This window comes from Drosophila novamexicana, unplaced genomic scaffold, assembly GCF_003285875.2.
Source record: "Drosophila novamexicana strain 15010-1031.04,08,12 unplaced genomic scaffold, DnovRS2.1 tig00001353-arrow-arrow-pilon, whole genome shotgun sequence".
Classification (NCBI taxonomy): Eukaryota; Metazoa; Arthropoda; class Insecta; order Diptera; family Drosophilidae; genus Drosophila; species Drosophila novamexicana.
The window spans coordinates 608,342-635,916 of NW_020824851.1; the positions used below are offsets into that span (position 1 = coordinate 608,342).

A 27,575-nucleotide genomic window follows, 5' to 3' on the forward strand; every position below is an offset into this window, starting at 1 on the left:
GAATATTTTTTAGATTTAAGGCAAATATTTTTCGATTTTGTGCAGATTTTTTTTTTATTTATTGTGCTTCCATTAAGTCCAAAAACAACGCAATTTTGTAGGAAGTGAAGTCTCGCCAAGCCTGATTGGGACCTCAATCAAGGTGAGGGCTTATTCCTTTGACTACAATCTTGAGAGAAACCCGACTAAATTATGAACTCTTTTTAACTATTTTTAAAAACCACGAACATGGAAAGCTTGCGGACAAAGAGATTAGGACTAGATTTCAGAAAAGGGCCTGATTGAAGCTAATTGGAAGCGTCTGAGGAAGCAGAGGGATCATGCTGGTAAGCATGAAACATTTCTTTAAAATAGTCAATTAAGAAGCCAATTTGTTTTTGTTTTAGTCTAACTAAGTAAAACTTTAAACTCTATTCGAAGCTGTGGCACATTAATTATGTATGTATATGCATGTGTGTACATATTTGTATAATTTGCCAGATGTTTCCTTAAAGTTCTCTTCTGTGCCTGGCTGAATTCTCCATTGTATTGAGTTATTGTTCTCCTTCTGCTTTTGTTGTATTTGTTATTGTTATTGTTAAACTTGCTTGGCATCCGATCCGGGGCGATATGTATATAGATGGGTCTGGTGGTTACTTGCGAGTTGCATGCGGCTCATCGTTTTTCACCGGCTCAAAGTTGTCATAGAAATTGGCCTCCTGGATGCGCAGGCGATCGCAGCTTGGCGCCGCTGACTGATGATGCCGCTTGGCGTTATGTCCATGAGCGTGCTCCCGCTTGTTCCAGGCATGCTCGAACGCCTGATTCTTGACTGGCTCCGGAAAGTAATTGGAATAGAAGTGCGTTGCCTGTTGGGCACTTTTCTGGTTAACATCATAGCCATGCATATTATCGATGTCGGCTGTGTCCAGCATCGAGGGTGACAATGGACGCCGTGAATCTGGTGTGCCCAGCGCTTGAGGCATCAGTGGCTGGGCATGGCAGCTGCTGGTCTTGTACACGTTGCACAGATCGGGCAGCTCGTAGGCATTCGCGTTGGTCTCGTCGCGTGCCAGAAACTCGCGCATTTGCAGCTGCTTCTGCTTGTCCCGGTCCAGCTTGGGCACATCCAAGCCAGCTTCGCTCTTGCTCGTCGTCGACGCCGGCGGCGGCGGCGGTGGTGGTGGTGGCGGCGGCTGCGGCGGCTGGATCGGCGAGGACTGCAGCAGGCGTTCGATATGCTGGCGCAAGCTCTGCTTGGTGAGCAGCTGCTGATTGTCCTGCACATAGTGGAACAGCTGTCGCTTGCACTTGGCCATCTCCTCCTCCAGGCGGCTGAGGCGCGTCTTATAGCAGACGAACGCGGCCGAAGCATTTGACACTTTAATATTGCCCTCCAACTTGTCGCCGAGCTCGCCCGGCTCCAACGGCGCCGACACCTGCGACAGCGAATCCGCCTGCCGCGTTGTGCCCTCGGGCGTATAGAAGCGATCGCCTTCATCATCCGGATGCATTTGCATTTGCCGCTGCTGCTTGAGCAGACGCAGTGCGCTCTCGGATGCTTCCTGGGCTATTTTACGCATTTGATGCTTCTGGATTAGCTGCTGCTGGGCACGTTGATTCAGTGCATCGGCTTCGCTGATATTGTACTTCCTCTGCTGCAGCTCCTGATGCTCTAGCTTCAGTCGTTCCAAGGCGGATGACAGGTCGATGGGCTTTTGATCCTTGCGCAATTGCTGCTCTAAAGTCTGGGCCTGAGCCGGGCTCTGCGATTGAGGCTGAGCATGGGCCTGTGCTTGCGCCTGCGCCTGGGCCAGCTGCATTGTTTTGGGCACCACCCGTTCCATAGTTTTGACATGCGCCTGGGCGTACTTCCTCAATTGGAGATCGGCCAACTCTTGCGCATGTGATTGGGCCAGTTGTTCGGCATGCGATTTAACTATGTCTGCCGCATGCATATTGGACATGGTCTGGTCGCGCATTTGCGAATATTGTTGGCTAATGGTTTCAGAGAGCTCTTCCTCGGTCGACGGCTCGAGCTCTATTTTGGCGTCCCTCCTGGCCAGCTCCGCCTCCTTGATCTTGATCAGACGCCGCTCCTTGCACTCCTTGCGCAGCTTGCGCACACGCGCGCGCAGCTGTGCCGTGGTACCCATTGGCTCTGGCTCCGACGGCGGTGGCACGTGCATGGGCAAGGGTCCGGGCACCGGCACAGGTTCCGTCCACAAGCGCAGCGGTGGCTGCGCTGCCGCCGGCCCGGCTGCCGTCGCAGCTGGCGGTGCGACGGGCGGTGCAGCTGCTGGCCCAACTGGCGCCTGCCACAGGCCACCGCTGACGCAGCGCGGTGCCGTTGCAGCCACAGCGGCCAGTTCCCGGCGCAGTGCCACATGCGTCGGTTCCGTGCGACGCAGCTGCGCGGCCTCATTGAACCCGTTCGCATAACGCTTGCCGCGATGCACCAGCTGCTGCGGCTGGTGATGCTGGCAATTCTGGTGCAGCTGATGCTGTTGTTGCGCCTGCTGCTGGTGGTAGCGCTGTGGAAAGTGTTGCTGGTTCTCCAAGTGCCGCTGCTTTCGTTGCTCCTCCGCCCAGGCCTTGGTCAGCGAGGTAATCGGCTTCTCGGGCAGCTCCGCGTGCCCGGTGCCAGCTGCATGGAAATGCCCAGCGGGTGGTCTACGAATGGCGAGTGGGAAGTGGGATGAGCATTTGCTGATTCAAAGCTTGTGGCATTAAGGGCAATTACAAACATTTTCTATATATACCAAGATCGTGTAGATGTGAGCGGAATTGTGCATTCAATTGGAACCTTGCCTAACTGGGACTATAGAAATTTTTGGGAGCCTAACCTAGTTCTGTCTATGGACATTACGGATATGTGGAACGGCGCTGAGCAGCTCGAGCGATGCGCTGTCTTGGGTTTTTCATTTGGTCATTTGGTTTTCTAGCTGTTGAATCAAACGATGCTGGGATTGAGGCAGGGATTGAGACTGAGGTTGAGGTTGAGATCGACATGGAGGATGACGTCTCCCGCCCACTTTTGCCGAGTACCGCTCGCTGCGGTTGTTGTTTGCAGTTGATTGTTGTCTTTGTCTTGGTTGTCCTCGTTGTCTTCGTTGTCGTTGTCGATGTGGTGTCCACTGTACTGGCCGTGGTCGTCGCTGTGGCTGAGCGACGATATCTGCAAAAGCGAGCGAGCAGCTAGAGACGGGCCCAGCACAAACAAAAGGAACCACCCAGAACCCAGAGCCCAAGCCTCGCACCGCCAAAGCAATTAAAGCCGCCCACTCACCTGGATTTTGATACGGATCTGATGACGCGCGTGGTGATGCCCGGCTGCAGTTCGGGGCCATTTGTTGGGGTCGTCTGTGTGGTGCTCGAGTGCCGTGCACTGGATCGCATGTCGGGCGCGATCATCTCGTAGAGCGTGGAACGATACTCGTCCACGCCGTAGCGTACGTCGTCGTCGAGCGGCGGCTTGATGTCCGTGCGCAGCTCCATGTTCGCGGAGGCAGTGCGAAAGCGATGCACATACGAGTGGGCGATGGCCTCCTTGGCGGTCAGCCGGCCATCCGGATCGAGCACCAACAGCGACTTGACCAGGGACATGGCATCGTCGCAACAGTTGCGCAGCATCTCGTCCAGCGAGTGGCGGCGATCCCGCACAATCTTCTTGCTGAGCAGCACCGAGCCGAAGCTGGCTCCAATCGATTCGATGTCCCGCTCCGTCACATCCGGCAGCGCGTTCACGATCTTCTCAATCTGCCGGCAACCATAACAATAACAATTATAATAATACTAGCAGCGTGGCTATCCAACGGTTCAACTACCTGATTTATGGTGCTGGTACCCTGGAAGAGCGGCTTCTGGCGTATCATCTCGCCGAGAATGCAGCCCAGGCTCCACATGTCAATGCCCTTTGTATATCTACACGAATGCACAAGAGATTTCAGATCACATAAAAGTGTGCTCTACTCAACTCAACGCTTACTTGCGACTGGCCACCAGAATTTCGGGCGCCCGATACCAGCGGGTCGCCACATAATCCGTCAGCATGGCCTCGTTGTCCAGCTCATCCTTGCAGTCAAAGTCCACATTGTTGCGCCGCTTCGAGCACAGAGTGCGCGCCAGTCCAAAGTCGGCCACCTTGAGTCTGTCGGATTAATTATATGATTATCATATATACTTATGATAAAAACGACAAGCTGATGATCTGTTTTTCAAGGGACCAACACAATTTGTAATACCTCGAACCCATTAAAAATGGGCAATTTAAGTATATACATTCTTGATCAGCATCAACAGCCGAGTCGATCTAGCCATGTCCGTCCGTCTATCCATTCGTCTGTCTGTCTGTATGAACGCAAGAATCTCGGAACCTATAGGAGCTAGAGGCTAGAAATTTGGAACGTAGGACCCTCCTAGTGCCCGCGCAGTTCGAGTTTGTTTCCGATAGTCGATAACTTGCACCATTACAAAGTAATCGATAAGAATCGATATCGAAATCCTGTTTTTTGAGCAAATCTCGTTAGTTATAAGAGCTAGAGGCATCAAATTTTGTATATAGCCTCTGCAATAATATATATATATATATAAGATGAACTCATTCAAGTTGGCAAAAAATATTCATTTGTAAGGGGGGATTTATCAAATTCTGGCTCGAAGCTTGAGGCTCGGCCCAAAGATCTGCTTTCCTGAAACCAGGTATTAGCTTATCCCTGAGCTTGTCGTTTTTCAACCGCCCGTTCTACTGAAAATATCGATAGTAGATATTTTCATAATGAATTTGTGGGCTAAATTTTGTCTCTACCCGAAATTATCATCTGACAAATAGATGGTTACTTAAATGCAATTGGTGGTTTCAAGTTTTTTTGCATTGTCACTGAATCTTACCAAAATGTTTTTTTTTATTTTAAGCCTAACCAGCTTTTAAAGAGATATATAATTCGGTACGGGTTTCGGTTGAACTGTTGTCGGGTTGACTGGCATAAATTTAAGATTTGGTTCTAGACCACAGATCTCTATATACTATGTTGGATCAGATTGAATGAGCTTACCTGCATTTGCTGTCAATGAGAATGTTGCTCGGCTTGAGATCCCTGTGTATGACATTACCGGAGTGCATGTACTTGATCGCATTGATCAGCTGGTACATGACAAAGCGCTTGTGTATATCCTTGAGGACGTCCCCCTTCTTGATAACATTGTGCAGATCGCTGTCCATGAACTCGAACACCAAATAAAAGTCCAAATTGTTAGCAGCCCTAGACAAGAGAAATGCATTAGGAGCATAGCCAAGCGGTGGATCTGATGGGGCTGGAAACGTACTTGAATATGTCCAGCATGCGTATAATATTGGGATGGTGGCGAAAGGCGCGCAGGAAGACAACCTCGCGATATGTGCGCTGGGCATCGGTTTCATCCCGGAAGGCGTCGTAGATCTTCTTGAGGGCCACGGTGTCCTTTTGCCGCTTGTCGGTGGCCTTCCACACGATGCCGTAGGCGCCCTTGCCCAGGCGCTATACAGTACCGATAACGATGACGATGATCGATGACGATAACGTTATTGATAACGATAACGATATTAATAAAGATATCGATAACGGTGACGATAACGATATCGATGACGATGACGATGATCGATGACGATAACGTTATTGATAACGATAACGATATTGATAAAGATATCGATAGCGGTGACGATAACGATATCGATGTCGATAACGATATCGATGACGATTACAATATACCTACCTTGCGCACTTCGAAGTAACGCTCCACATTCTGGTCTAGCTCATGAATGCGTCGCTCCTGGGCATTCGATTGTCGCTCGGCCATTAGCTTCTCCTTGTCTTTGTCTTTGTCCTTGTTCCTCTCCTTGTGCTTCTCCTTGATCAAGGGCCTATGATGAAGTGGCTCGCTCTTCCGGACCCTCATATGAGCAGCCTGATGTTGATGCGCCTCCCGCTGCCTCTCCGTTTGCTGCGGCTGCTGCGGCTGCTCCTGCTGCTGCGCCTGCTCCTGCTGCTGCTGCAGTTTTCGATGCCGACGACGAAATTTCCGCTTTTCCACCTCCAGCTCTGGAATGGCAATGATATTGTCAGCAAATCCACCAACTTTTCGCACGACCTGGCGTCGGTTGGCTTCGTCCTGGGCGGGCGCCAGTTTGTGGCAAGCCCTCCAACACTTCTAATGGCGCCTGCGGGTGTCGAGGAAGGGGTAGGTTGGAGGGTGCACTAAGGTGCATGCTGCTGCCAGTTGCTGCCAGTTGCTGCAAGTTGTTGCTGTTGTTGCTGTTGTCGCCTTACATCGCTCCCAAATAGCAACTTCGTTTTGGAGCATCGCGTGTGAATGTCGCCGTTCGCATTCTTAGACTCAGACTCCATATGCAAACGGCGGCTCAAGTATGTTAAAAGGCAACAACAACAACAAATAATCATGGAGCAATTTGATTGAAACCGAATTATTGTTAGATCGATCGAAAAGCGAAAGTGGGCGACGACAACAGCAACAACAACTGAAGACCCAGGGGCAAACAATTTGGCCTAGCAATGCCAACAAATGGACAAATGGAACCAGGACCTCAAGTGCCCGGGGCAACCTCATGTGTTGTTGCTGCTGTTGTTGTTGTTGTTGTTGTTGCTGCTGTTGTTGTTGTTGTTGTTGTTGTTGCTGCTGTTGTTGCTGCTGTTGTCATTGCAAGTGGCAGCCCCGCAGAAAACAATCAAACAACGCCTCAAACGCCATCGACTCGCGCATGCAATCGGCGGGCGTAGAGCAAAAATGAATTTGTTTAACAATAAATATGCGCTAAGAATTGCATTTAAGCCCATTTAAGTGTGTGTACGTTGAGAGTACACTGTCCAGCCAAGCAAATTGGCCTCACTTTCTCTTCTATGCGGATCAATATAAGTAGACAGCAGAGCGGCCAATTTAGCTATATTCTAGCTAACTTGGCTGATTTTTTACAGCTACTCTTCTGCTGCAGCTAGTTTTGGCTATTTTTTCAAAACTTGTAAATCAAATCCAAAGTATTCAAAATAATTATATTTCATTCACAAGTTTTCAATACCAAATATTGTACAATAAAACCTGATTGAAGCTTGGCATAAGCTTTGAGCCAAGATTTGTATGGATTGTGAAAGAGGTTCTTTGGTTTTTCGAAAATTTAATTAAAAATATTATACAAAGAGCAGCTAAGAAGCACTTTTCAAACCCTCAAAAAACATTTTTTAAACATTCAAATATATGCTAAAGCAAGCAACTCCTAATAAAATGCATGTTTATAGGGTATGCGCTTTCGTAGTCTACATCAAGTTAATAAGAATTAAAGTGTTTTGAAACCAGCTGCTGGTTCAAATCTGTCATATTAAATGTTTATGAAACAATTAACAAAAATTGCATGTAGAATAGAAATTCATATAAAAATTGTTGACTACATTTTAACTCCGATAAATGCAATGGCTGCGGCTCAAGATATATATATTTTCGGGCTTGGGCTCAAATGATTTTAGTTAAATATTAAATATTTCATATAATTCTGGGTGCAGTCTTGAATTTGATGCAGCACAGTGTAGTGCAGGGAATAGGCTAAACAGACAACAGACCTCGGCAGAGCTACTTTTGAAAATCAAGTGGCAAAATTTGGCATGTCACTTACCTGCCGACTGAAGGATGCGCGACTGCTGCAGCTGGGCGGGCACCTGGGCGGGCGGGCGTGGCACCTGGACGAGCCGAATGTGGGCCAACCGCTGGCAATCGAGGTACAAGCAGCTGCTAGAGTATTGACAGCATCAACTTACAATTTGCACACGATACACCATTAAAAAAAAAAAAAAAATAAAACAAAATAAACACGAAAAAAAAACCCAGATAAAGTAAATGAAGACTAAACACGAATCCAAAGGTAACTGCGGAAGATATTTGTAGTTCGATTGACGGATAACGGTAAAAAGACGCACCTCTTATAAGTTCACGATTTTGAACAACGCAACAGCAAAAGGAACGAAAAGCAAGCGACGACACAGACTTGCAATGATTGATTGGTTGATTGGTTGTTTGGTTGATTGGTTGATTGATTGATTGATCAGTTCCAGTATTCGTTATTAGTTCCGTTATTCGTTGACCGCCATCAGTTAAAATACGAATGTCGCGCTTCTCAACCGAATTGAAGGTAATTGTTTAACTGCTGCGACTTTATAATTTGAACGTTTTCCACTTGCGGACCCGCAAAACTTTCGAATCACGCTGTTCAATTTGAGTACTGCACTTGAACATATATATATATACATACACACACACAGACACACATATATATACATATATATACATATATATATACATATATATGCAATAATTGTGCATACATATATATAAGGGATACCGTCTCGGATAACTCGCGTTGTGATTTTTGGAAAAATAAGATCAAAAGTTGAATACAAAATTGTGTGTTTTTTATTGTCGAGTTGTGTAGAAGGTATACAAAATATGGATGCCAAATGTCTCCGACATTTCTAAAGGTCAACACGTCTAACGCCCTGACTACTATGTTTTTCACACTGTCTTTGGCGCGATTCCGCCAAAGCCTACTATCTGAATAAACGTGCATACATATATATATATATATATATATATATATATATATATATTTAACATATGCATGTGTGTGTGTATGCATGTGTGTAGATTGTTTCTGTGCTTGTTTCTGTTATCGGCTCGGTGGTTATGGTTATGGCTGAGTACCGTTGTCCCTCAGGACGCATCATTCACATGTTCGGCATTTTGACACGCGGGTCTGGTTAGCGTGAGCTGCATTTTAAACAAATTCAATGCAATTTACATATATTTATTTGATTTATAAATAATGGTGGAGCAGAGCATAAACACTTAAACTAAATGAAATTTACATACATGTCTTACATATAAGAAATGGCATTTTTTTAAAATTGTTTGTTTTGCTTAAACCTAATACTCAATTCTACAATATGGCCACACTGTGATGGATCATTTAAGTAGAACTATTGGATCTAAGATAGTATGCTGCTGCTGCTCACTCTCAAAGCAGGACGACAGATTGGAACGAGAAAAAAACGAGACGAGCGAAACAAGTGCAAGCAGCGTTAATCATTTGCTAAGCCGAGTACAATTTTAAGACTGACAATGTGAATGATATGCGCTTGGACTGGTTGGCCCAGTGTAAGTCGCCGACAGGTTGCTATCAATAAATATTTTTGATGCTTAGTTTTCAATAACAAACAGGAGCAGGGGTAGCCGATTTGCCGCCGCCTGGCAACCTCCCGCACACAACATAGAGCGAGTACGAGAGAGAGCGATAGAGAGAGAGAGAGAGAGAGAGAGAGCGCGAATAAGAACAGCCGGTGAGTATATTCTGTTGATCGGGTTGCTGATGGTAACGGTAATACACACAACTTATTGTTAATATCATATATGTATATTCATATCCATGGTGATCGGTTGCGGTGTATTTTACATATTGTGTGCATGTCAATTTTATTCTTGTGTGTGCTTAATGGTATAGGATGGGGCGGGGGCGGGGAAGAGAAGAGACATACAAGGGGATATCTTAGCTCGTTAAAAACATAATATAGCCAGCCATACACTAATGTTTAAGTATGCAGCGTTTATCAATTAGTTGATAACTTTCTTGTGTGTTTGTTTCTTTTTCTTTGTTATTGTTGTTTGCGGTTTCTTCTTTTGTCATTGCTGCTGCATCTTCTGCTGCTGGTAGAGCAGCTGAAGCTGTTGTTGTTGTTGCTGCTGCTGCTGCTGTTGAAGTTGTTGTTGTTGTTGTTGAAGTTGCAAGTTTTGCTGTTGTAGTTGTAAGTTTTGCTGTTGCAATTGATGTTGCTGCTGTTGCTGTTGCTGCTGCTGTTGCTGTTGTTTCTGCTGATGCAGCTGCTGGAAATGCTGCTGCTGCTGCTGCACCTGCTGGTAGTGCGCCTGTCGCCGCTTCTGCTTCTCGAGCTCGGCGAAATGTTCCTGCTGCTTGCGCACCAGCTCGTCCATTACCTCGTGATTGTAGGTAGAGTGCAGCATCAGGCCAAGTAAATTGGCACGCGAGCTGAGCTGTTGCCGCAGCTGGCGTTCCTGTTCCATCAGATCATCCATTTTGAGCCATTGACGCACTCGCTCCAAATCGATTTCGGCCCTGCGTATCTTCTCCCAGGCATAGTGCTTGAAGCAATTCTTTTTGGGTGCACGACAAAATTCACCGGTGGGATTGAAAACATTGTGCACAAGCGGCGCACCGCACACATCCGTATCGCTAACCTTAGGATCCTTGCTGTGCTCCGGGCAGAGGACGCGCAAGCGCTTGCAATACGTTTTGCTGGCCGGATTATAAAAGTCACAGAACATATTATTGCCCTCCATGCGGGTCTGAAAGATGCTGCCAAAGCTGGCCTGCGATTCGTATTTATTGAAGCACTTTTCCATGTGCTTGATGGCGGTGCGTGAGTGTATCTCATGGCCGCATGTAATGCAGTACATGCTCTGCTCGTCCTCCACATCGCCGTTGTCCTGCGGCCGTTGGGTGTCTATGGAACTGCGTTTTGCACGGTCCACCACCATGTTGAGCTCCTCGGCGCGTTTTTCCAGCTCGGCGAGTGCAAAGCGCACCATAGACTGCTTTTGTCTGATGACTTCCAGTTGTTCGCGATTCTCCTCGGCTGCATGGCAGGGCGTCAAGTTCCATTCCTGCAGACGCTGCGGCAGCACCTGGAATATACGATTCGTAGCGAGATTGAAGCCGCACTTGTCGCTGCAGTATTTACTTTGCGGTCGGGCCTGACAACGGCAGCTCGGTCCATGACACTGTCGCAAACCCTCCAGCTCTGGATGCACAAATATCTCCGGACTGTCGGAACGCAAAACTTTGCTTTTGCGCTGCTGCTGCTGCTGAATAACGTTGCCCTTTTCGCGCTTGCGACCTGTCGTTGCTACTGGATGAGCCGGATGGGCAGCCTGCATTACACAGTTGCGATAGATGCAGCGCGGCTTGTGGCCGACCCGTGTGCGACAGGCGTCACACTGGTTGCAGTTGGGTCGCCGGCAACCTTCGCATGTGCCGCACCGTCTGGCTGCCTTCGTTTCTTTGGCCATGCTATTGTTTTTGCGACCAGTTCCGCCCGCACCGCCACTGGTGCCCGCCGAGGTGCCAGCAGCCGCTTGTCCAGCAAGTGAGCCAGACGCATTTGTGGCCCCATATCCGCTGTGGGCGCCACCTGTTGATGCAGCTGCCGTGGCGGCCGCACGCTCGGTGGCCACCAGACGGAATATGGTCTGCAGCTCCGGATTCTCCTTCTTGCATCTGCGGCAATAATATTGTTTAATGTGCTTGGCCTCCTTTTCGGTGATGCCAATGCAGTCGCCATGATACCATTCCTCGCAGCCGTCGCAGCCACTGAAAAAGTGTTCAATTAGTCGCAATTGATTGACAACAATTGTCAACTAGCTATATTATTATTAATTCAACTTACATCATGAATCTGGAGCAGTCGGATGTGCGACATATGCAGTAGGCCTGATCATCTTGCTTGAGTATTGTTGCTATTTTGGATTTGCGCTCGGGCAGATCGAATTCGCGGGCGATTTCCTCTTTCTACATACAGATAAAGATTTGTGTTATGCCCACTTACATTATGGTTAATCATTTTTTGTTATGTTCCATTTACCGATCTCTTGTATTTGCGTTTATCCGCCATAATTGTGAAGGACACAGCCAGCGCCACCCACAAACAACAGCTATGTGATATGAATTGTTATTAATGTATCGATATATCGCCAATGACGTCTTTCGTTTTCGATAGCGTGGTCGTGTCAATATTTAAAGGGCGCTGCAATTATAAAAATCGACTTACAGTATTTAGTATTTTTTATCTACTACATTTTTGTATATTCTTTTATATAATTAACAGCAATAGTCGTTTTCTATAAAAACTTGAGGTAAATAATGACAATTTAACTATTTAATATTTCAACATATTGCATTAAATATTTCCTTAACTATCAACATAAACATGCAATCACAAATGTCGGCGTTGCCAGTCAGGCTCAATGCAAACAATTTACGGAAGGCCGTTTTACCAACATTTTGCGGCGATATGTAGTTTTTGGTATTTTTTTATATTTGTGATTTAGACGCATACAATTTGCGGTCATACCAATCCCTCGACTTGGTGCAAATTTGCTTGCTTATAAATAATAAACAAACAAAAAAAAAACAACTGGAATAGCATGGGCGTGACTGTGCTACAACCATACCCACTGCCTGAGGGCAAATCTGGTTCCCACATCATGGATCACCTGGGCAAACGCCTGCTCTCACTGGGCGCCACACATGCCGGCCAGTTTTTGGTGGATTGCGAAACTTTTATCTCAACGCCGCAGCACGGAACACCGACCCGGGCCGTCCATGTGCTGCACAATTCAGAGTATCCAGCTTCAACATTCTCCATAATTGACAATGGCACTGGCAAACAAGTGGCCCTTGTGGCTGACAGCATTTTTGATTTGCTAATGCTAAAAATGACCTCCACATTTACGTCCAAGAAACAAACGAAGATTGAGTCGCGCGGCGCTCGCTTTGAGTATGGCGACTTTGTAATTAAGCTCGGCTCCGTTACCATGATGGAGCACTTTAAAGGCATACTCATTGAGATCGAATATAGGCCTTGCATAACGCTTTCCTATTGCTGGGAAATGATACGCGAAATGCTGCAGGGCTTCCTCGGCATCAGTGTGGCCAAAGAGTATCCCACCTATTTCACCACACAAACAATCATGAATGCAATGGGCCAGCAGCAGCTGCACGCCAAGCAGAATGACATCTACGAGCCGATGGACACGGTTAAACAGTATCTGGAGCACTTTACCAACTATCGCAAGCATGTCCAGCTGCACGGCACTCTGAGTAGTGCGGCCGGGTCTATCGGTTCTGTGATGATGCCCTCTACGGTTGGCATGGGGCGCCCTTGATGCGAGGTGAAGCTGGAGCCGCCAGATGCCACCTAAGCCACTAGCAGGAGAGCCAGCCCCGTTTTGAATAAGCGAAAACTCAACTCAAATTTTAATAATTTTTTGTTTCTTTTTTATTATTATTTTGTATGTATTTTTAACACAATAGTTGTATATAATATATATATATATATATGTATGTGTATATGTATGGTAGTAATATCTTAAATTATGCGTATATGCAAGTTGCTCTCGCACGACTATTTCTGCAAAGTACAGTTGCGTCCAATGCGCTTAGAATGTAGAAAAAAAAATGTTAAAAAAAAAATTGAATAAAAAAATTCGCAATTTCGGATTCTCGACAGGCAAAGCAAAATTAAACAAAAAGCATTTCCACAAAGAAAAACTGTACGAAAATGATTCCAAATACTTGCAAACTGTTATACAAATACAAAAAATTAAAAAAGCAAAAAAAAAATGGTAGTAAAAACAATGGAAGCTTGTTTTATAAAAATGTGCATAAAATATATGTATTTATTCAAAGTATGCGAGCGAAAAAAAAAATGTATATAGTTCGTATATTTTTAATGATAATATAATTTGTAAGGATGCGTCTTCTCACAACAAGACATGTTTAATGGTTTTTATACTTAAAAGTAAGAAACTGGTGTTGCAAGTTTTATTATTGCTGCAATCGTATTAGTTTTGTGTTTGTGTGTGTGAGTTGTATGTGTGTGTGTGTGTGAGAAAAATACAAGAATAAATGGCGAGCAAATATAAACGAACTGCCAATTTTGTGATACAAAGTAAAAACATTTTGAACGAATATGGAATTTAAATTGGTGTTTTTTAAGGTTATAATTACGCAGTTTTTTTTATCTTTTTTCATTTTATCCTTCTCGTTTTGCATGAAAACCTTAAACATAACACAATAATTGTAATATAATCTTCTGTAACTTCCATTTTTTTTTTTTTTTTTTTTTTTTTTTTTTTTAGTTTTATGTTTTTTTATGGTTTGTATAGATCTCTTAAACTTAGTTGTATATCATAATAAATTGTAGTTGCGTGTTATACATATGTCTAGTAATAATAACGGTGTCTGTGTGTGGATGTGTGAGTGTGTATAACAGTTCCGTATAAGTAAATATGTTTCCAGATGCAGTTACTGTTGCAGCTGCGCCTGCGACGAAATTCGCTCTCATCAGCGTTTTTGGCGCTCTCTCTTTCTCTTAACCTCCTTCTCTCTTGCTCACTTGTTGTAAGTTTTGTGTGTCTGTCTATGGATTTGTGTGTCTGTGAGTGTGTGTATTGCTTTTGCTTTTGCTGTTTCCGTTGTTGTCGTTGTTTTCATATTCTTTTTGTTGCTTTTTTGCCGCTGCTTTGCTTTGTTTTGTTTTTCTTTACAAATATTTTAAAATAAGTTTATGTTTATATGAAGATATATATGTGTAAGTATGCATATGTATATATTACTCATATAGTTTAAACGGAGATCAATTTCCGATTGATTGTTGTTATTTGTTTGTAGTTTTCTTCTTATTTTTTTGTTTTATCCATGTCCTTTCTATGTCCGTCCATGTGCAACAACAACAAAATAAACAACTTTTGCTTTTTTGCTGCTTTTGCTTCCATTTGTTCTCTCTCCTAACGTTTCATTTGTTTACGGTTGTTGCTCGCGCTTATCGGTGTTGTTTTAGCTTTTGTGATATTGTTGTTGTGTTTCTTTGTTTTTTCTTTTGTTTTCATTTGCTTTTTGTTGTTGTTGTTGCTGCTTCTGCTGCGAAATCAATCAATCCTCGCTCCTTAGTCGCGTATGGGCAAAGTGGCCGGCTTAACGTGTCCGCCGTCGCCCTCAGATACAAAACGTTTGCGTCCACTGCAAAAAGGAAACAGAAGAAACATAAATAAATATGAAATAAAAACAAGCCAAAAAACAAGAACAAGAACAACTTGTTTGTGCAATTATAATATGGCTTAACTAAAAAATGTACACATTTGCATATGATGTTATAGCACACCTATATGCATTCCTTCTGCTTAATCTTTAAACTCCAGCTTAATACTTAGAAACTGTATTGTAAATTGTATGCATTAATTAATCGAGTTTGAGATGAGCTATCGATAAATTGAAAGCAAACTTAATCGAAACGTTTATGCAGATGAACGGTCAGACTGGCAATCGGCCATGGCGGAATAGACTTGGCTTTTATTTGATGAGTACGCAGATCTCTTCATATATTTCAAAAAACCCATTACAACCGATTGGTTTTACTGTAAATACTTTATAGAAAAATAAACCTATTAAATCTGTTTATATGTACATATATTAAAATAGTTTATACTATTATATATACATTCACATACATAACTTGAGTGCAATGCCATAAAATCATAACACACGCATTATGCAATGTCAAAAACAATTAGAAAAAAAAATACCAGAACACCATCACGAAAATACAATTTGCGAATTTGGCAAGCGAGATAAAAAGAAAAAATAAAAACTAAATACTGCGAAAAACCAAAAAAGAAATCTTGACGCTTTTTTACTCGAATTTGCAGCAGAGTTCATTCAACCGTTGACCCTTTTTCTCTCCTCTCTGAACGAAAAAGTGCAGCGCGACAGAACAGCTGTGCGACAACTAGCTAGTGTGGGCATGTGTGTGTGAGTGTGTTGGTGTGGGAGGGGGAGGGGGGCTGCTAAGGGAAGCAGAACTGCAACTCGAAACTAGTTTCACTGCGTGCAGCACAAGTCACTGAGTTTATCTGAAAAGCCGACCAGGCCAGTATCAAATTTTAACCTACATCAACTTCAAAGCTTTATTTGTGCATAATACAGTGCCGGACAAAAAGTTCGGACAACCACTTTTGCAATGTTTACAACAAGTTATAATTGGGGCATATGATATTATTATTATTATTAAAAGAGATAAGGTGCACTGTTATGTACATAAACTTAAATTGACACTAGAAATAAAAAGAAGTATAAATATTTCAGCACATGACCGTTTGTTCTGTCCGTTTATTTTTGTCCGCTACTGTATTTATACGATTTTTATACATACATATCCATAAATATATAGGAATAGAGCAAATTCATTTTGGGGACGGAGGATCGACTGTGGAGGAGGTTAGCGTTCATGGACGATAGTGTGGCAGATAGGAGGAACAACAAGTATAAACTTTCAGGCAAACGCTGATGACGGTTTAATACTCTATAATCATCAAACTTGGATCAGTTCTCAAATATTCTATCATATATTCGCTTCGCGGTGTATTAGTGGGCGGGCCAACATACTTTATATACTCCTTTTCCATTTAGAAACAACAGCAAAGCCGAAGAAAAGTGAAGAATAAAGCATATCCGATTGCTACACTTTTTTTTTAACTGTTATTAATAAGCTTCAGCTAATTAGAGGGCAGGTCATATCGTAAACATTGCAGATTGAATGTATTAAGTTACATTAAAGATATTTCCTTTAATCTTTAACTAAAACTCTTCTATTCTCTCACTGTAGTCAAATTATTATGTGTGTATATGTACCCCAAAGCGTGACATTTATAGGGTATTGAGGGCCATGTTGTCGCGTCTGTGCTTAAGTGTGTGTGTGTGTTTGTGTGTGTGTATGTGTAAAGTGAACGCTTCTGTTGTAGTAGTTGGTGTTTTTGTTGTGACTATGTTAAGTGCCAAAGAGCAACAGCCGCAGCCAAGGCGAATGCAAAATGCAGTTACAACAACAACAACAACAACAACAACAGCAGCAACAGCTAAGCTTACAGCAACCTCAACTGCAACAACACAACTGTGCATAGGCCGACGACTGTCTGCTGGTAACTGCACTTTGTTGTTGTTGTTGCTGTTGTTGCTGTTGTTGTTGTTGTGGTTTTGTGGGTGTGGCGGAGCAGGTCGATAACAGCAGCAACTGCAACTGCAACTGCAATGGCAACGGCAGTCGCTGAGCCGCCATTTTTACCTTCTCCGCGGCACTCACGATCTTGAGCCACATGCAGGTTGTTGCACCATCAGCACTAACAACACCAACAACAACAAATAACAACAACAACAATAACAACAACAACCCCAGCAATAACAACAACTACTTGTAACATCAATGCCAACTTTGTTAGGCAGGTAGGTGCGCCCAGTGATACGCAATCGATAAGCATTATCGATATACAGTATATATATGTATATATACAGTACATATGTATATGTTGGACTGGAAAATTATAAATAAATTGAAAGCGAGTCACACGAGTAAAATAAATTGTACAGGTGGTGTGGTAAATAAACAGCGGTAGCCACAATCTTAGAAACCCCAATAATAAATAAAAACTGTTGCGACTTTGAGCACACCGACAATTGATTACTCTTTTATACATATTATATACGATCAGCTGTATTCAGTATTTCTAGACGGGTTCAGAGCATTTCTTAGCTTTCGATTATAAAGTTAAGTTAAAGCTGTTTTTTAACATATTAAACCCGAATTATGATACACTCAATTTCGATATTGAAGGATAAGTTTGGACACAATTTTGCCAGCCAAATATACTCATTCAAATCAGCCAAATATCTGACAAAATCGCAATTCTTTTCCCAAAGGGTATGGTACTAACATGTGTGTGTTTGTGTGCATATTTGTGAGTATGTATCTACACATGTACATGTTAATATGTAACATATGTATATGTAAACTCATTGAAATAACTACATACATATGTAGTTAACCGGCGCCTGATAAACCGGCCCCACAAACGACGCCTGCGACTGCCTCAATCTAACGCCGACGCTGACGGCAAACGAGACGACGACGCGTCACCGCAAAAACCAAACTGCGCAATAGAAATTTCATAAACAAACAGTCGCATACATAGACACAGAGGCACACACATACACACAGGGAGGCAGGCATACAAACACAAGCAAACACACACGCACCATATAAAATTGAGAAAATGAGCCAAAGCAAATGGAGAAGAAAAACAGCACGAACTACATAAGAACGACGCGACGGCCGACACACAAAATAATAAACAACAAGGGGGAGCCGCAAAATGCCGGCAAAAAAATCAAAAACAAGTTGATGGGGTGCTTATACACGCTTTATGTACATATATACATACAAGATACGCACATATGTATTTTTATATATACATATACATACATACATGTGTATGTATAAAGCACAGAATGATAATAAAAACACAAGAACAAATAATGGGCTATATATTGTTGACGGGGGAGCCTCTGACTGACAAGATTACGTAAAAGCGTATTGTTTTCATTTTTATTAGCTTGCCTGCTGTTAAATGTTTTTCATGTTTTTGTTGTGGTTGTGGTTCACAGGTGGGCCTGAACAGTGGGCCGGGTTAACTAACACACACTAACATACAAACAGCAGCAAAGTATTGGCAAGCCGATCGTATATATACATATGTATGTATGTATGTACGTATGTATTTACACATTTTCTAAATACGAAGTGGTTCTATAAAGGGGAGTGCGTGGGCGGTTCAGTTACAACACTTACCGCGATGGCACATTATTGATAATCTTGTCGGTTAGAAAGCCGGCACGATTACAGCGCTCCACAAATCGATCGAGTATTATATACGCTAATGGCACGTCCAGCACGATGTCCGCCATGTCATCGTAGACCCTCATGAAGCCCTGCAAGCAAAACCAACAACAATTATAAACAATTATAGGTATATAATATATGTTTGTATATTAATGAAAGTGAAAGTTTATTTTGCATTCTGTTACTACGATTCTATAGCTGTGTTTAGAAAATTTTATGCGCGGTTTCCCATTCCCTGGCTCTGCTACATATAACATTTGCAATTTATGCAAACGGACAAACGCAATAGTTTAAGCAATCTGGCAACACTAAACAACTTGAAATGTGCATTTTGTTGGCTATTCCTTATTGTGACGTCAGTTAGAACTCTCGCTAGAGTTATCGAAATCAAAATGCGATAATTTAAACAGTCTGGCAACACTAAACAACTTGAAATGTGCATTTTGTTGGCTATTCCTTATTGTGACGTCAGATATAGGTCTCATTAAAGTTATCGAAATCAAATTGCCATATTTAACTCTGGGCAAAACATGTTTTTTACCACTGTGCCTCGTACATTTTACACTCACATACGATATACATATGTATGTATATATTTATATTTGAAAAGTTTATTTTTTGGTATTTTTCCAAAGAGGTCACCGGTCAACGATTGACGACTGTTCAATGCAATATTGTTAAATAATTATATTGAATTGTGAACTGACCTGCTCCATGCCAGCTGGCAGAACCAGACACGTTAGATCCAGCGACTTGAGCAGCTCGCACATGGCCTCCTCGGTGGTCTGGCTCAAGGACTCGAGTGTCATAACAATGGCCTCGTAGACAAGCTCATGATGATAGTGGGGCACCTCGAGGGCGCGAAGACAGCGTTGCGCTTCGGAAACGTCACGGGAGGACAGATACTCTTTGAGCAGGAGCGTCATCTGCTTGGTAATGGTCTTCACCGGTCGCAGGGGACCGCCCATGCCCCAAACATTGTCCAGATGGGCCCACACCTGCTTGTGGAGCAGGGCGTCGGCACGGCGAAGCGCCTGCTCGGCATGCTCGTTCAGCTGCTGGTGTTCCTCGGGTCGGCTGACAAACTTGGGCGGCATGCAATCATCGGCAATTGCCCGGGCCATGAAGTTGCCCAGCAAGACTGGCGCCTCCGGTGTGTCCAGTATGAGATCGGGAAGGTTGGCCAGCACCATGTTGAAGCCCTTCTCGATGTCCTTGCCAGTGATGACGCGGCCATAGAGATCGGAAATCAACACCGAGGTCATCTCCCGCTGCGAGTCCTTGTGATCCATTGCAATCTCAACCAGAATGCTAGTGATATGCTCCCGCAACGGACTCTGCAATATCTCATCGAAACTGACAGCTACCTCATGCGTATCTCCGTGCTCATAGTATTCGAGCACAATGGGCTCGGCCAGCTTGAAGAACTCCTCGGGAGTGAGTTCGGTGATTACCTCGCGCAGCTCCACATTCCGATCGTTGACCTCGCTGTCATAGTTGGGATCATTTTCGTCCTCGTAAACCTCGGCCAGAGCCTCCGAGCCTGGCAATCCCCATACACCTTTACCGCCGGCGCCACCTTTCTTGGGCAGACCGCGACCACGCGTCAAATTCCGGGATCTTCGGCTGTTCTTCCAGCGACGATGCGGCACCACATAGCCTGTGCCAGCTGGCAACATGCCGTTCGCCAGCGACGAAAGCGTCGAGTTGGCGGCAGCTGGAGCAGCACCAGCGCCACCAGCAGCAGCGACGCCATTGGTCAGCGCTGTGGCGGAGGTGCCACTGCCGCTGCCGCTGCCGCTGTTTTGTCTTTGGATGAGGCGTTTGGCCTTGCGTTTGATGCGCCCATCGTGACCATCGCCCACAGGCAGCGGCTTCTTTATGAGCCCGCCTAGATGGCCATTGGAGGAGCTACCGTTCAACTCCACCGCCTCAATTTCGCCATTGAGCTCTCGTTCCACGGAGCTTTCCTTTGAGTCGGAGCCAGCGTCGTTGGCGGAGACGTCGCCGTTGGCTTTCTTTGACTCTAGCTCCATACTGTTGGTATCTATCTCTCTCTCTCTATCTATCTCTCTCTCTCTATTTCTCTTTATCTGCTGTCTCTGCCCTCTATCGGCTCTCTTTTACACTATATGTTTGGATCTTCCTTTGGTTTACTCCCTTTCTCTCTCTCTCTCTCTCTCTCTCTCTCTCTCTGCCTCTTGCTCTTCTCACTGCTGCTTCTACTTGGAATGCACAACAACAGTTAGAGTAAGAAACACAGTTGCCTCTCTTTCAACCTTTATTTCTCTCTCTCTCTCTCTCTCTTTCAATATTTCTCTTTGATTTTCAGAGTTCTGTTAGTCGGCTGATTGTACTGTGTGACCAGGTGCTACACTTTCCTTGTGTTCCTTGATGTGTTCGCCTACTTCCGTTATGATCGGCTGTTGTAAAACATAAATACAAATATATCAAGAAATATTAGTCGTCGCCTGCTAAATTTAAATATATATGTACATTTATATAAATAATATATAATTTAGTGGTACCAATAGATTATCAATAGCAACTATGTACAAATGTATATTTATATATATACATATAATTAAAAAAAAATATCAGTTATCGGAATACCCATGGCAATTTTGAAACCCAAATTAATTTTTTGATAGTCAAAAGTATTTTAATAGGAAATGAAAATAAGTTGATAATCGCATCGTTCGAGTACATTCTCCTCGATTGCTATTGGCTAAAAGAGATTGTCGAACCTTTTGTATCATTCATATGTAACTTGCCAATTCTTGTAAAAGGCCTCCAGGGTATTGCGCTACTTATTCATAATTATATATTAACTCAAGTGCATACATATCTATGTATATACACACACCTACATATAAATCAACAAATGTTTACATGTTTGTTGTTGTTTATTTTTTCATAAGCACAAGAGACGACTGACTAGACTAGAAAAGGATGGCAATAGCGATACGGCGGCGGTCACATAAAAACTATAAATAAACGCATATTTTCGCATAAATACATTCATACATATTTGTTTTTGTTTTGTTTCTTTTTGTTATTATATTCGTTCGGGTATGTGCCGTTATTCGTGCAAGGAAACTGCTAAATGGAATATGCCTATAAAACAACAATATAATTGAAAGCTAGAGCAACTTGTAAAATGTGAGTACATACATACATACGTATGCATATATTTATAATTATATATACATGTAAATATAAAATGATATGTATGTATGTATGTGTGTTCTACAAATACCACGTACACTGCCTAACGCCGCTTAATATATGTATGTATTAATATACATATGTGTTGTCATATGCAAATACATTCGTATATACATATACAGACAATGCAAGAGACGCATGAGACTCCCTTAGCTCCCTGGGCAATTTCAAGGTCACACACACATATCAAGCAAAGCTGCTGCCGTTAGCTTTGCAACCCTCGCTGTTGACTAACATTATTGCCATCTCGCTTGCTTCCAATAAGTGAACTTTAAACGAAGTTGTCACATAAACATATGTATGTATGCATGCAGATTTGTGATATGTGCTTGTCTATATACATACATATGTATATCGATTTACATGTGTACAACATACGTAAGAACTGCAACGTTTCTTTGATATTGTCGTATTACTTTGTGCAAGCCCTTACATGTGCAGCATTAACATAAATACATACATATACATACATCTGTACATACATCTGTATATACATATACAATGTTATTGCGTCGCTTGTCCCTCTTTTTCCTTATGATGTACATACATACATACATATGTATATTGGCAGCACACACACACACACACACACGCGAATGGATTATATGCTGTAACCGGTTTTATGTTTGTTTTGCCCGGTTTAACCTTGAAATTTATTCCCCTTACAAACTTTCTATGTATTGGCGCATTGCGTTGTTGTTATTGCTACTGTTTCGCACTTGTTGTGCCCCCCACCGAATCGCAAGACAGTGGGCGGGCGTGCCCAATACAATTTTTGGCAATGTTTATAACATAAATGCGTGTGTACATACATATGTGCTATCTATACATATACATACATATGTATTTATATGTATGTCTAATTTGCTGTTGTTTTGGTGCGTGCTTGTAATTGTTTTCAAAATTCTCTGCAGAAAGCATAAAACGACGCTACGCAGAAATTGCGTCGCAAAAAATTGAGACGGCTGCAAAAGCAGCAGTAACAACCACGATGCATGCTGCATGTAAATACATACATACACATTCGTTTACTCTTCATCCATTGTGGAGAAGTTGTTTATTATTATTTGTCATTTATGAATTAGGATACAATATGTATATACTATACCTACATACATATATATAAATAGTTTTAGGTAGTACTTGTCAGAGTATCAATTACGAAAAATGTAAACATCAGGCCGAATACTAAGATTTCAATTAATATGCTGCTTCTGCTGTTATTTAACATAAAAAAAAGGAACTCCAATATTTCCAGTGTGTCTTTATATGTAACTATAGAAATATATGCATGTATGCATAAACAACATGAGATGTACAAAATCAAATTTGCGACAGTGGCAACGCCAAAAGCAGCGAAAAGCGCATGGAAATGTGGAATGAGCTGCTGAAAGTTCGCCGAATAAAATTACAGCGAGCATAAGAAGAGGAAGAAGAAAAACAAGTTGGCGCGCATGTTTGTGTTCTCTGGCCGCCCTCTCTCATGATGCGTGAATCTGTTTGTCTGTGTGCGTGCTTGCCGGCCGAATTTATCACGTACGCCACGCCGCATACCGCATACTACATTCAAATGTTGCGACCCCTAACAATTCAAAATTTTGAAGCTACGAATTTTGGCTTCAATTGAAAATTGATACACTGACATAGGCTAGTTAACCGCATGAACACGAAGCGCTTTTAGCATACTGCTGCTGTTAAGCATGCATGTATGTATATTTATATACATATGTGTATGTGTTGTACATGTGTTGAGTGTGCAAGTAATTGCTTTTTATTTTAAGCTTATTTTCGTGTTTGCTTTGTGGCACTTGCCGGTAAATGCCGGTTTTATTTGTTTGTATTTTACATAATTTTCGTTATGTATTTAGAAATGTACATGTATTCATATATATATATCCAGATGAGCCTTTATTCTTTACTTACCTCAGCGTGTATTTTTGATTGCGTTTTGTGCTCTTGTCCGTTTGCGGCCTTACACTCGCGGCGACAACAACAAAAACAACGTCGACGCTGGGCTAAATGCAGCTACGTCGACGGCGATGTTGGCGCGCTGCAATTGCTGGAGCCTGTTTTGTTTTTGTTTGGCAACTTGCTTTTGACGTTGAGACTCGTCTGTATATAGGGGGGGTTTTATGTGTATGCGAGTGTGTGTTCTCTGCTACGCGTGTGTTAGTTCGCAATAGAATGCACACAAAATGCAATTGGAAAATATCTTTAGATGTATATGTTTCCTTTTATTTTCAACCATTCACTTTCAATGTAAATAACTTGCAAAAAATATCGTAAAATCACCGATGCGACGGCGTTTATAGCAAAAGATGCCTATCAAACACCCTCCCAGTTAAGAAATTGGAGCCTGCAATGCACTTATACACACATACGTTCGTATGTATGAAAGGGCTTGATTAGCGCGCTGCAGTTCGTGTTCCAATTCAAGTTTCTTTCACAATTCAATATTTGTGTTTTGGTTCAACTTATTGGGCAAGTTGTGTATAAACTTTAAGTAAAGCTGTAGCAAAATTGAATTTTTAAATTTTTAAAGGTGATTGTGAAATAAGATTTCAAATATCCGTAACGAAGCGAACACGACGAAAATTCCACTGAGAGTAACATCTGTTGGTCAGTGTGTCTGAAAGTTGATATCGAAGGTAAACAGATTGGTATTACGAATATAAACCAAAAATACTAAAATAGGGGCACAAATGTGAAAATACCAGAAGAGGCCACACTGTTTTTGGCGTTGCCACATGTAACACGCGCGCGAAGGCATAATTTGTAATGTACGTAATGCTGCATTTTATTCACTACCTCCAAAATCAGCTTAAATTAATCAAGTTTAACATATATTTATAAGTAAAATTTAATATTTGTTATCGTTTTGGTGTCACCCATACATTAATAATTATCTTCATACTTAAACCAAATCATGAATTATTTAAATTTATTCAAACGGATGCGTTCGCTGTTGCGGAAGTCTCGGCGCTGAGACGCAGAACCACCGTGCATATAACGAATAACTGGGTTCCTTACACAATAGGCTTGCGGATCATAAGTAGGAGCAGGTGGCTCCTCATCCCAGTTTTCACTTGAATCGACGACATCAATCACTGGGGCACGTGTTGGCTCTGTTGGCGGCAACATGTCGGCATGTTTGAAGCGAGCATAGACCTTACGAAAATCACAGCTGGCTACATGTTCCTGTAATTAATTTAAATGGCTTTGTAAGGAATTATATCTTTATTACAGCCATAATAATACTTACCTGTAATTCATCGGGCTTCAGCATATGGGTTGTGTTGAACGGACAGCGGACCAATTTAATACTAGCATTATTTCTAGCACAACGGATCAAATGTAAGGCCAAACGGGAAGGCAATATGCGATGAACTTTGTCGTAAGGACAAACGACGTAGTTCTCGTCTTGATCTTGTAGATCAGCACTCAGTTCCGACAGTGCACTTTGCATATCACTTTTATCCGCACGGTCCGACATGATTATTGGAAATTAATTGCGAAATAAAAAAATGCCGCTCAAGTACCGGGTACAATTTCGTCTAGAGATGAACGAATAGTGAAGTCACGATTTTCAATTGCATCTGTAAATATCAATAGAGTTGAGTTATAGAGTTGCATTTCTCTCGATCTATCGATGAGATGGTTATTGAGAATGTGACATCTCTGTTGTTTACAATTTGGACGCACGTGCAAACACGACGAACTGTTTGATTTAATTTGTGTATATAAAAATTATTAACAAATAATGCCGCCTTTTGCACAAGAAGGCAATTGCCTTATATATCGCGGCAGCAACTTTTTGAAGCAGCGTCTTGTGCTGTCCTGTCTGAGCGGCAAGCCAGTAAAAATTACACAAATTCGCGCCGAGGACGAACAGGCGCCCGGTTTGCGCGAATACGAGATCAGTCTGATACGTTTACTTGACAAACTTACCAATGGCACCAAAATTGAGCTAAATCCTGCTGGTACCAGTGTCATGTTCAGTCCTGGCCTGCTGCATGGCGGGCAATTGCACCACGATTGCTGTGTGCAGCGCGGCATTGGTTACTTTTTGGATGCTCTAATTGCACTGGGACCCTTTTGCAAGATGCCGCTGCAGTGTACTCTGCGTGGGGTAACAAACAGCAAAGATTCGCCTTCGGTGGATCATATTAAAGGTGCTGGACTGTCGCTCTTGAAACGTTTTCTGTTGGTCGACGAGGGTCTGGATTTGCGTGTTGTGCGTCGTGGTGTTGCACCACTGGGCGGTGGTGAGGTGATCTTTAGCTGCCCTGTGCGCAAGAGCCTGCGCGCCATACAATTCCAGCAGCAGGGCATGGTCAAGCGTATTCGCGGCACTGTGTACGCCTGCAAGGTATCACCGGCAATGGGCAATCGCACCGTTGAGTCGGCTAAGGGTTGTATGCTTAAGTTTCTGCCTGATGTTTATATCTATACGGATCAAAATCGAGGAAAAATGTCTGGCAATTCGCCAGGATTTGGCATCTGCCTGCTGGCAGAGACAACAGACGGCGTTTGCTTTGCCGCTGATTGCATATCCAACACCAGGGAAGAGTCGGTAAGTATTTAATTACCCTAATCGCATCACCATCTCTGCTAATGCCAGTTTCTTTGTCTTGCAGGACTCGCCAGCCATACCGGAAGACATGGGTCGAGACGTCGCCATGCGTCTCCTGGATGAAATCTATCGTGGTGGCTGCTGTGATGCCGCCTACCAATGGCTGGCCGCTCTCTTCATGGCCCTGGGCCAAAAGCACGTCTCCAAATTCTTAACAGGTGCTTTAACCACAAGATACATATATACACACATCGAATTTCTCACTTACGCTTAACAACTGTCCACTCATGTTTCAGGCCCACTATCCACATATACTGTGCACTTTTTACAGCATCTGCGCGACTTTTTCTCAATCACATTCAAGCTAGAGAACCCCGAGGCCGATGAAGACGAGCAGGATGATATGCGTGGCGCGCAAAAGGTGCTAATGACCTGCGTTGGCATTGGCTACACAAACATCAGTAAGCGTGTTTTGTAGATTTGTTATAGTTTTAATCTAGATACGACTAAATAAACCAATCAATTTATATATACTGAATGAACTGATTTACACGGGCATTCCAAATGCATATAGCATATAAGTATAATCTACCAGTCGGATTTAAAGGGGCGCATTGTTCTAAAGAAATCATGTTTGTATTCACATCTGATCCAGGTTAAATTCTGTGGCAATTCTTTAACTAAAACTTTTAACTGATTTCCTGAAAATAGACGTCAAATAAATATGATTATTGCTGGCTTAGCATCTGGATTTGCTTTAATTATAAAGAAAGTATTTCTACATATTTATATCAGTCATGTTAAAGACATTCTCCCATTCTTAAATGTTATGCAATTTGAACAATATACGCTTATTATCATATAAGAAATAGCTGAGGCAAATCAATTTTTGTTTAGACAAGCAAAACGAGTCAGAAGCTTAGCGTGCAATTGAATGCATGAACGCATACATATATATCAATATATACAAAAATCAGCGTTATTTTTTATGAATAAAATATGCCGTATTTATCAGTGCAGATGTATATATAGACATATTTTAAATGAATGCCCTCCAGAAGGGAAATTAGGTTTAATCCCAACTGAAATTTTATCGTAGTGCTTGGCTTATCGGCGGCGACGATAGTCATTTGTTATCGATATGTTGTCAATCGAAATGTGGTCACACTCCTTGCACAACTATGTTGCAGGATGCGTTGCAATTTTGTAATCAGTGCCGATTACAAACGATTGGCGGG

At 42.8% G+C, this 27,575-nt stretch overlaps 6 protein-coding genes across 8 annotated transcripts; 2 read left to right on the top strand and 4 right to left on the bottom strand.

Annotated features, from left to right (window-relative positions):
• Positions 1-52: 52 nt before the first annotated feature.
• LOC115767181 (extracellular signal-regulated kinase 7) lies at positions 53-8,295 on the bottom strand. Of its 2 annotated transcripts, none has more exons than XM_030711371.1 (9): positions 7,938-8,295; positions 7,637-7,886; positions 5,731-6,056; positions 5,305-5,495; positions 5,034-5,240; positions 3,968-4,129; positions 3,807-3,903; positions 3,269-3,738; positions 53-2,652 (listed from the first exon to the last, which is right to left on the bottom strand). In XM_030711371.1, the coding sequence occupies exons 3-9, from the start codon at positions 5,911-5,913 to the stop codon at positions 633-635; spliced, it is 3,330 nt and encodes a 1,109-aa protein (XP_030567231.1). In that variant the 5' UTR covers positions 5,914-6,056; positions 7,637-7,886; positions 7,938-8,295; the 3' UTR covers positions 53-632. The 2 variants fall into 2 exon arrangements, with proteins under 2 accessions (XP_030567231.1, XP_030567230.1); XM_030711370.1 differs by having other exon boundaries at positions 5,731-6,175.
• A 585-nt stretch (positions 8,296-8,880) lies between these two features.
• Positions 8,881-11,733, bottom strand: LOC115767207 (CXXC-type zinc finger protein 1-like). 2 transcript variants are annotated; one of them, XM_030711400.1, is made up of 4 exons: positions 11,670-11,733; positions 11,475-11,596; positions 10,770-11,398; positions 10,377-10,713 (listed from the first exon to the last, which is right to left on the bottom strand). In XM_030711400.1, exons 1-4 carry the CDS (start codon positions 11,697-11,699, stop codon positions 10,460-10,462), a joined length of 1,035 nt encoding a protein of 344 aa, XP_030567260.1. In that variant the 5' UTR covers positions 11,700-11,733; the 3' UTR covers positions 10,377-10,459. The 2 variants fall into 2 exon arrangements, with proteins under 2 accessions (XP_030567259.1, XP_030567260.1); XM_030711399.1 differs by having other exon boundaries at positions 8,881-11,398.
• A 425-nt stretch (positions 11,734-12,158) lies between these two features.
• LOC115767210 (mediator of RNA polymerase II transcription subunit 20) lies at positions 12,159-13,456 on the top strand. The gene has a single exon (XM_030711404.1). It carries the CDS (start codon positions 12,232-12,234, stop codon positions 12,970-12,972), a length of 741 nt encoding a protein of 246 aa, XP_030567264.1. The 5' UTR covers positions 12,159-12,231; the 3' UTR covers positions 12,973-13,456.
• Positions 13,457-14,424: 968 nt separating this feature from the next.
• LOC115767243 (programmed cell death protein 4) lies at positions 14,425-24,346 on the bottom strand. The gene is made up of 4 exons (XM_030711443.1): positions 23,688-24,346; positions 19,244-20,959; positions 18,486-18,625; positions 14,425-14,827 (listed from the first exon to the last, which is right to left on the bottom strand). Exons 2-4 carry the CDS (start codon positions 20,570-20,572, stop codon positions 14,755-14,757), a joined length of 1,542 nt encoding a protein of 513 aa, XP_030567303.1. The 5' UTR covers positions 20,573-20,959; positions 23,688-24,346; the 3' UTR covers positions 14,425-14,754.
• Positions 24,347-24,649: 303 nt separating this feature from the next.
• On the bottom strand, positions 24,650-25,794 carry LOC115767248 (gametocyte-specific factor 1 homolog). The gene is made up of 3 exons (XM_030711454.1): positions 25,713-25,794; positions 25,027-25,360; positions 24,650-24,962 (listed from the first exon to the last, which is right to left on the bottom strand). The coding sequence occupies exons 2-3, from the start codon at positions 25,255-25,257 to the stop codon at positions 24,696-24,698; spliced, it is 498 nt and encodes a 165-aa protein (XP_030567314.1). The 5' UTR covers positions 25,258-25,360; positions 25,713-25,794; the 3' UTR covers positions 24,650-24,695.
• On the top strand, positions 25,451-27,037 carry LOC115767247 (probable RNA 3'-terminal phosphate cyclase-like protein). Its single transcript, XM_030711452.1, has 3 exons — positions 25,451-26,337; positions 26,402-26,555; positions 26,634-27,037. The coding sequence occupies exons 1-3, from the start codon at positions 25,525-25,527 to the stop codon at positions 26,813-26,815; spliced, it is 1,149 nt and encodes a 382-aa protein (XP_030567312.1). The 5' UTR covers positions 25,451-25,524; the 3' UTR covers positions 26,816-27,037.
• The last annotated feature ends 538 nt before the right edge of the window (positions 27,038-27,575 follow it).

Coding starts and splice junctions, on each gene's coding strand:
- LOC115767181 (XM_030711371.1), bottom strand. CDS start 5,913: ATGAGGGTCCGGAAGAGCGAGCCACTTCATCATAGGCCCTTGATCAAG. Junction 4,130..5,033: donor CTCATTGACAGCAAATGCAG/GTAAGCTCATTC, acceptor TTAATCCGACAG/ACTCAAGGTGGCCGACTTTG. Junction 3,904..3,967: donor ATTCTGGTGGCCAGTCGCAA/GTAAGCGTTGAG, acceptor GCATTCGTGTAG/ATATACAAAGGGCATTGACA.
- LOC115767207 (XM_030711399.1), bottom strand. CDS start 11,699: ATGGCGGATAAACGCAAATACAAGAGATCG. Junction 11,597..11,669: donor AACGCAAATACAAGAGATCG/GTAAATGGAACA, acceptor ATCTGTATGTAG/AAAGAGGAAATCGCCCGCGA. Junction 11,399..11,474: donor GACTGCTCCAGATTCATGAT/GTAAGTTGAATT, acceptor ACACTTTTTCAG/TGGCTGCGACGGCTGCGAGG.
- LOC115767210 (XM_030711404.1), top strand. CDS start 12,232: ATGGGCGTGACTGTGCTACAACCATACCCACTGCCTGAGGGCAAATCT.
- LOC115767243 (XM_030711443.1), bottom strand. CDS start 20,572: ATGGAGCTAGAGTCAAAGAAAGCCAACGGCGACGTCTCCGCCAACGAC. Junction 18,626..19,243: donor TGCCAGCTGGCATGGAGCAG/GTCAGTTCACAA, acceptor TTTTGCTTGCAG/GGCTTCATGAGGGTCTACGA. Junction 14,828..18,485: donor ATCAATAATGTGCCATCGCG/GTAAGTGTTGTA, acceptor TCCTTTTTGCAG/TGGACGCAAACGTTTTGTAT.
- LOC115767248 (XM_030711454.1), bottom strand. CDS start 25,257: ATGTCGGACCGTGCGGATAAAAGTGATATGCAAAGTGCACTGTCGGAA. Junction 24,963..25,026: donor TGAAGCCCGATGAATTACAG/GTAAGTATTATT, acceptor AATTAATTACAG/GAACATGTAGCCAGCTGTGA.
- LOC115767247 (XM_030711452.1), top strand. CDS start 25,525: ATGCCGCCTTTTGCACAAGAAGGCAATTGCCTTATATATCGCGGCAGC. Junction 26,338..26,401: donor CCAACACCAGGGAAGAGTCG/GTAAGTATTTAA, acceptor TTTGTCTTGCAG/GACTCGCCAGCCATACCGGA. Junction 26,556..26,633: donor CGTCTCCAAATTCTTAACAG/GTGCTTTAACCA, acceptor CTCATGTTTCAG/GCCCACTATCCACATATACT.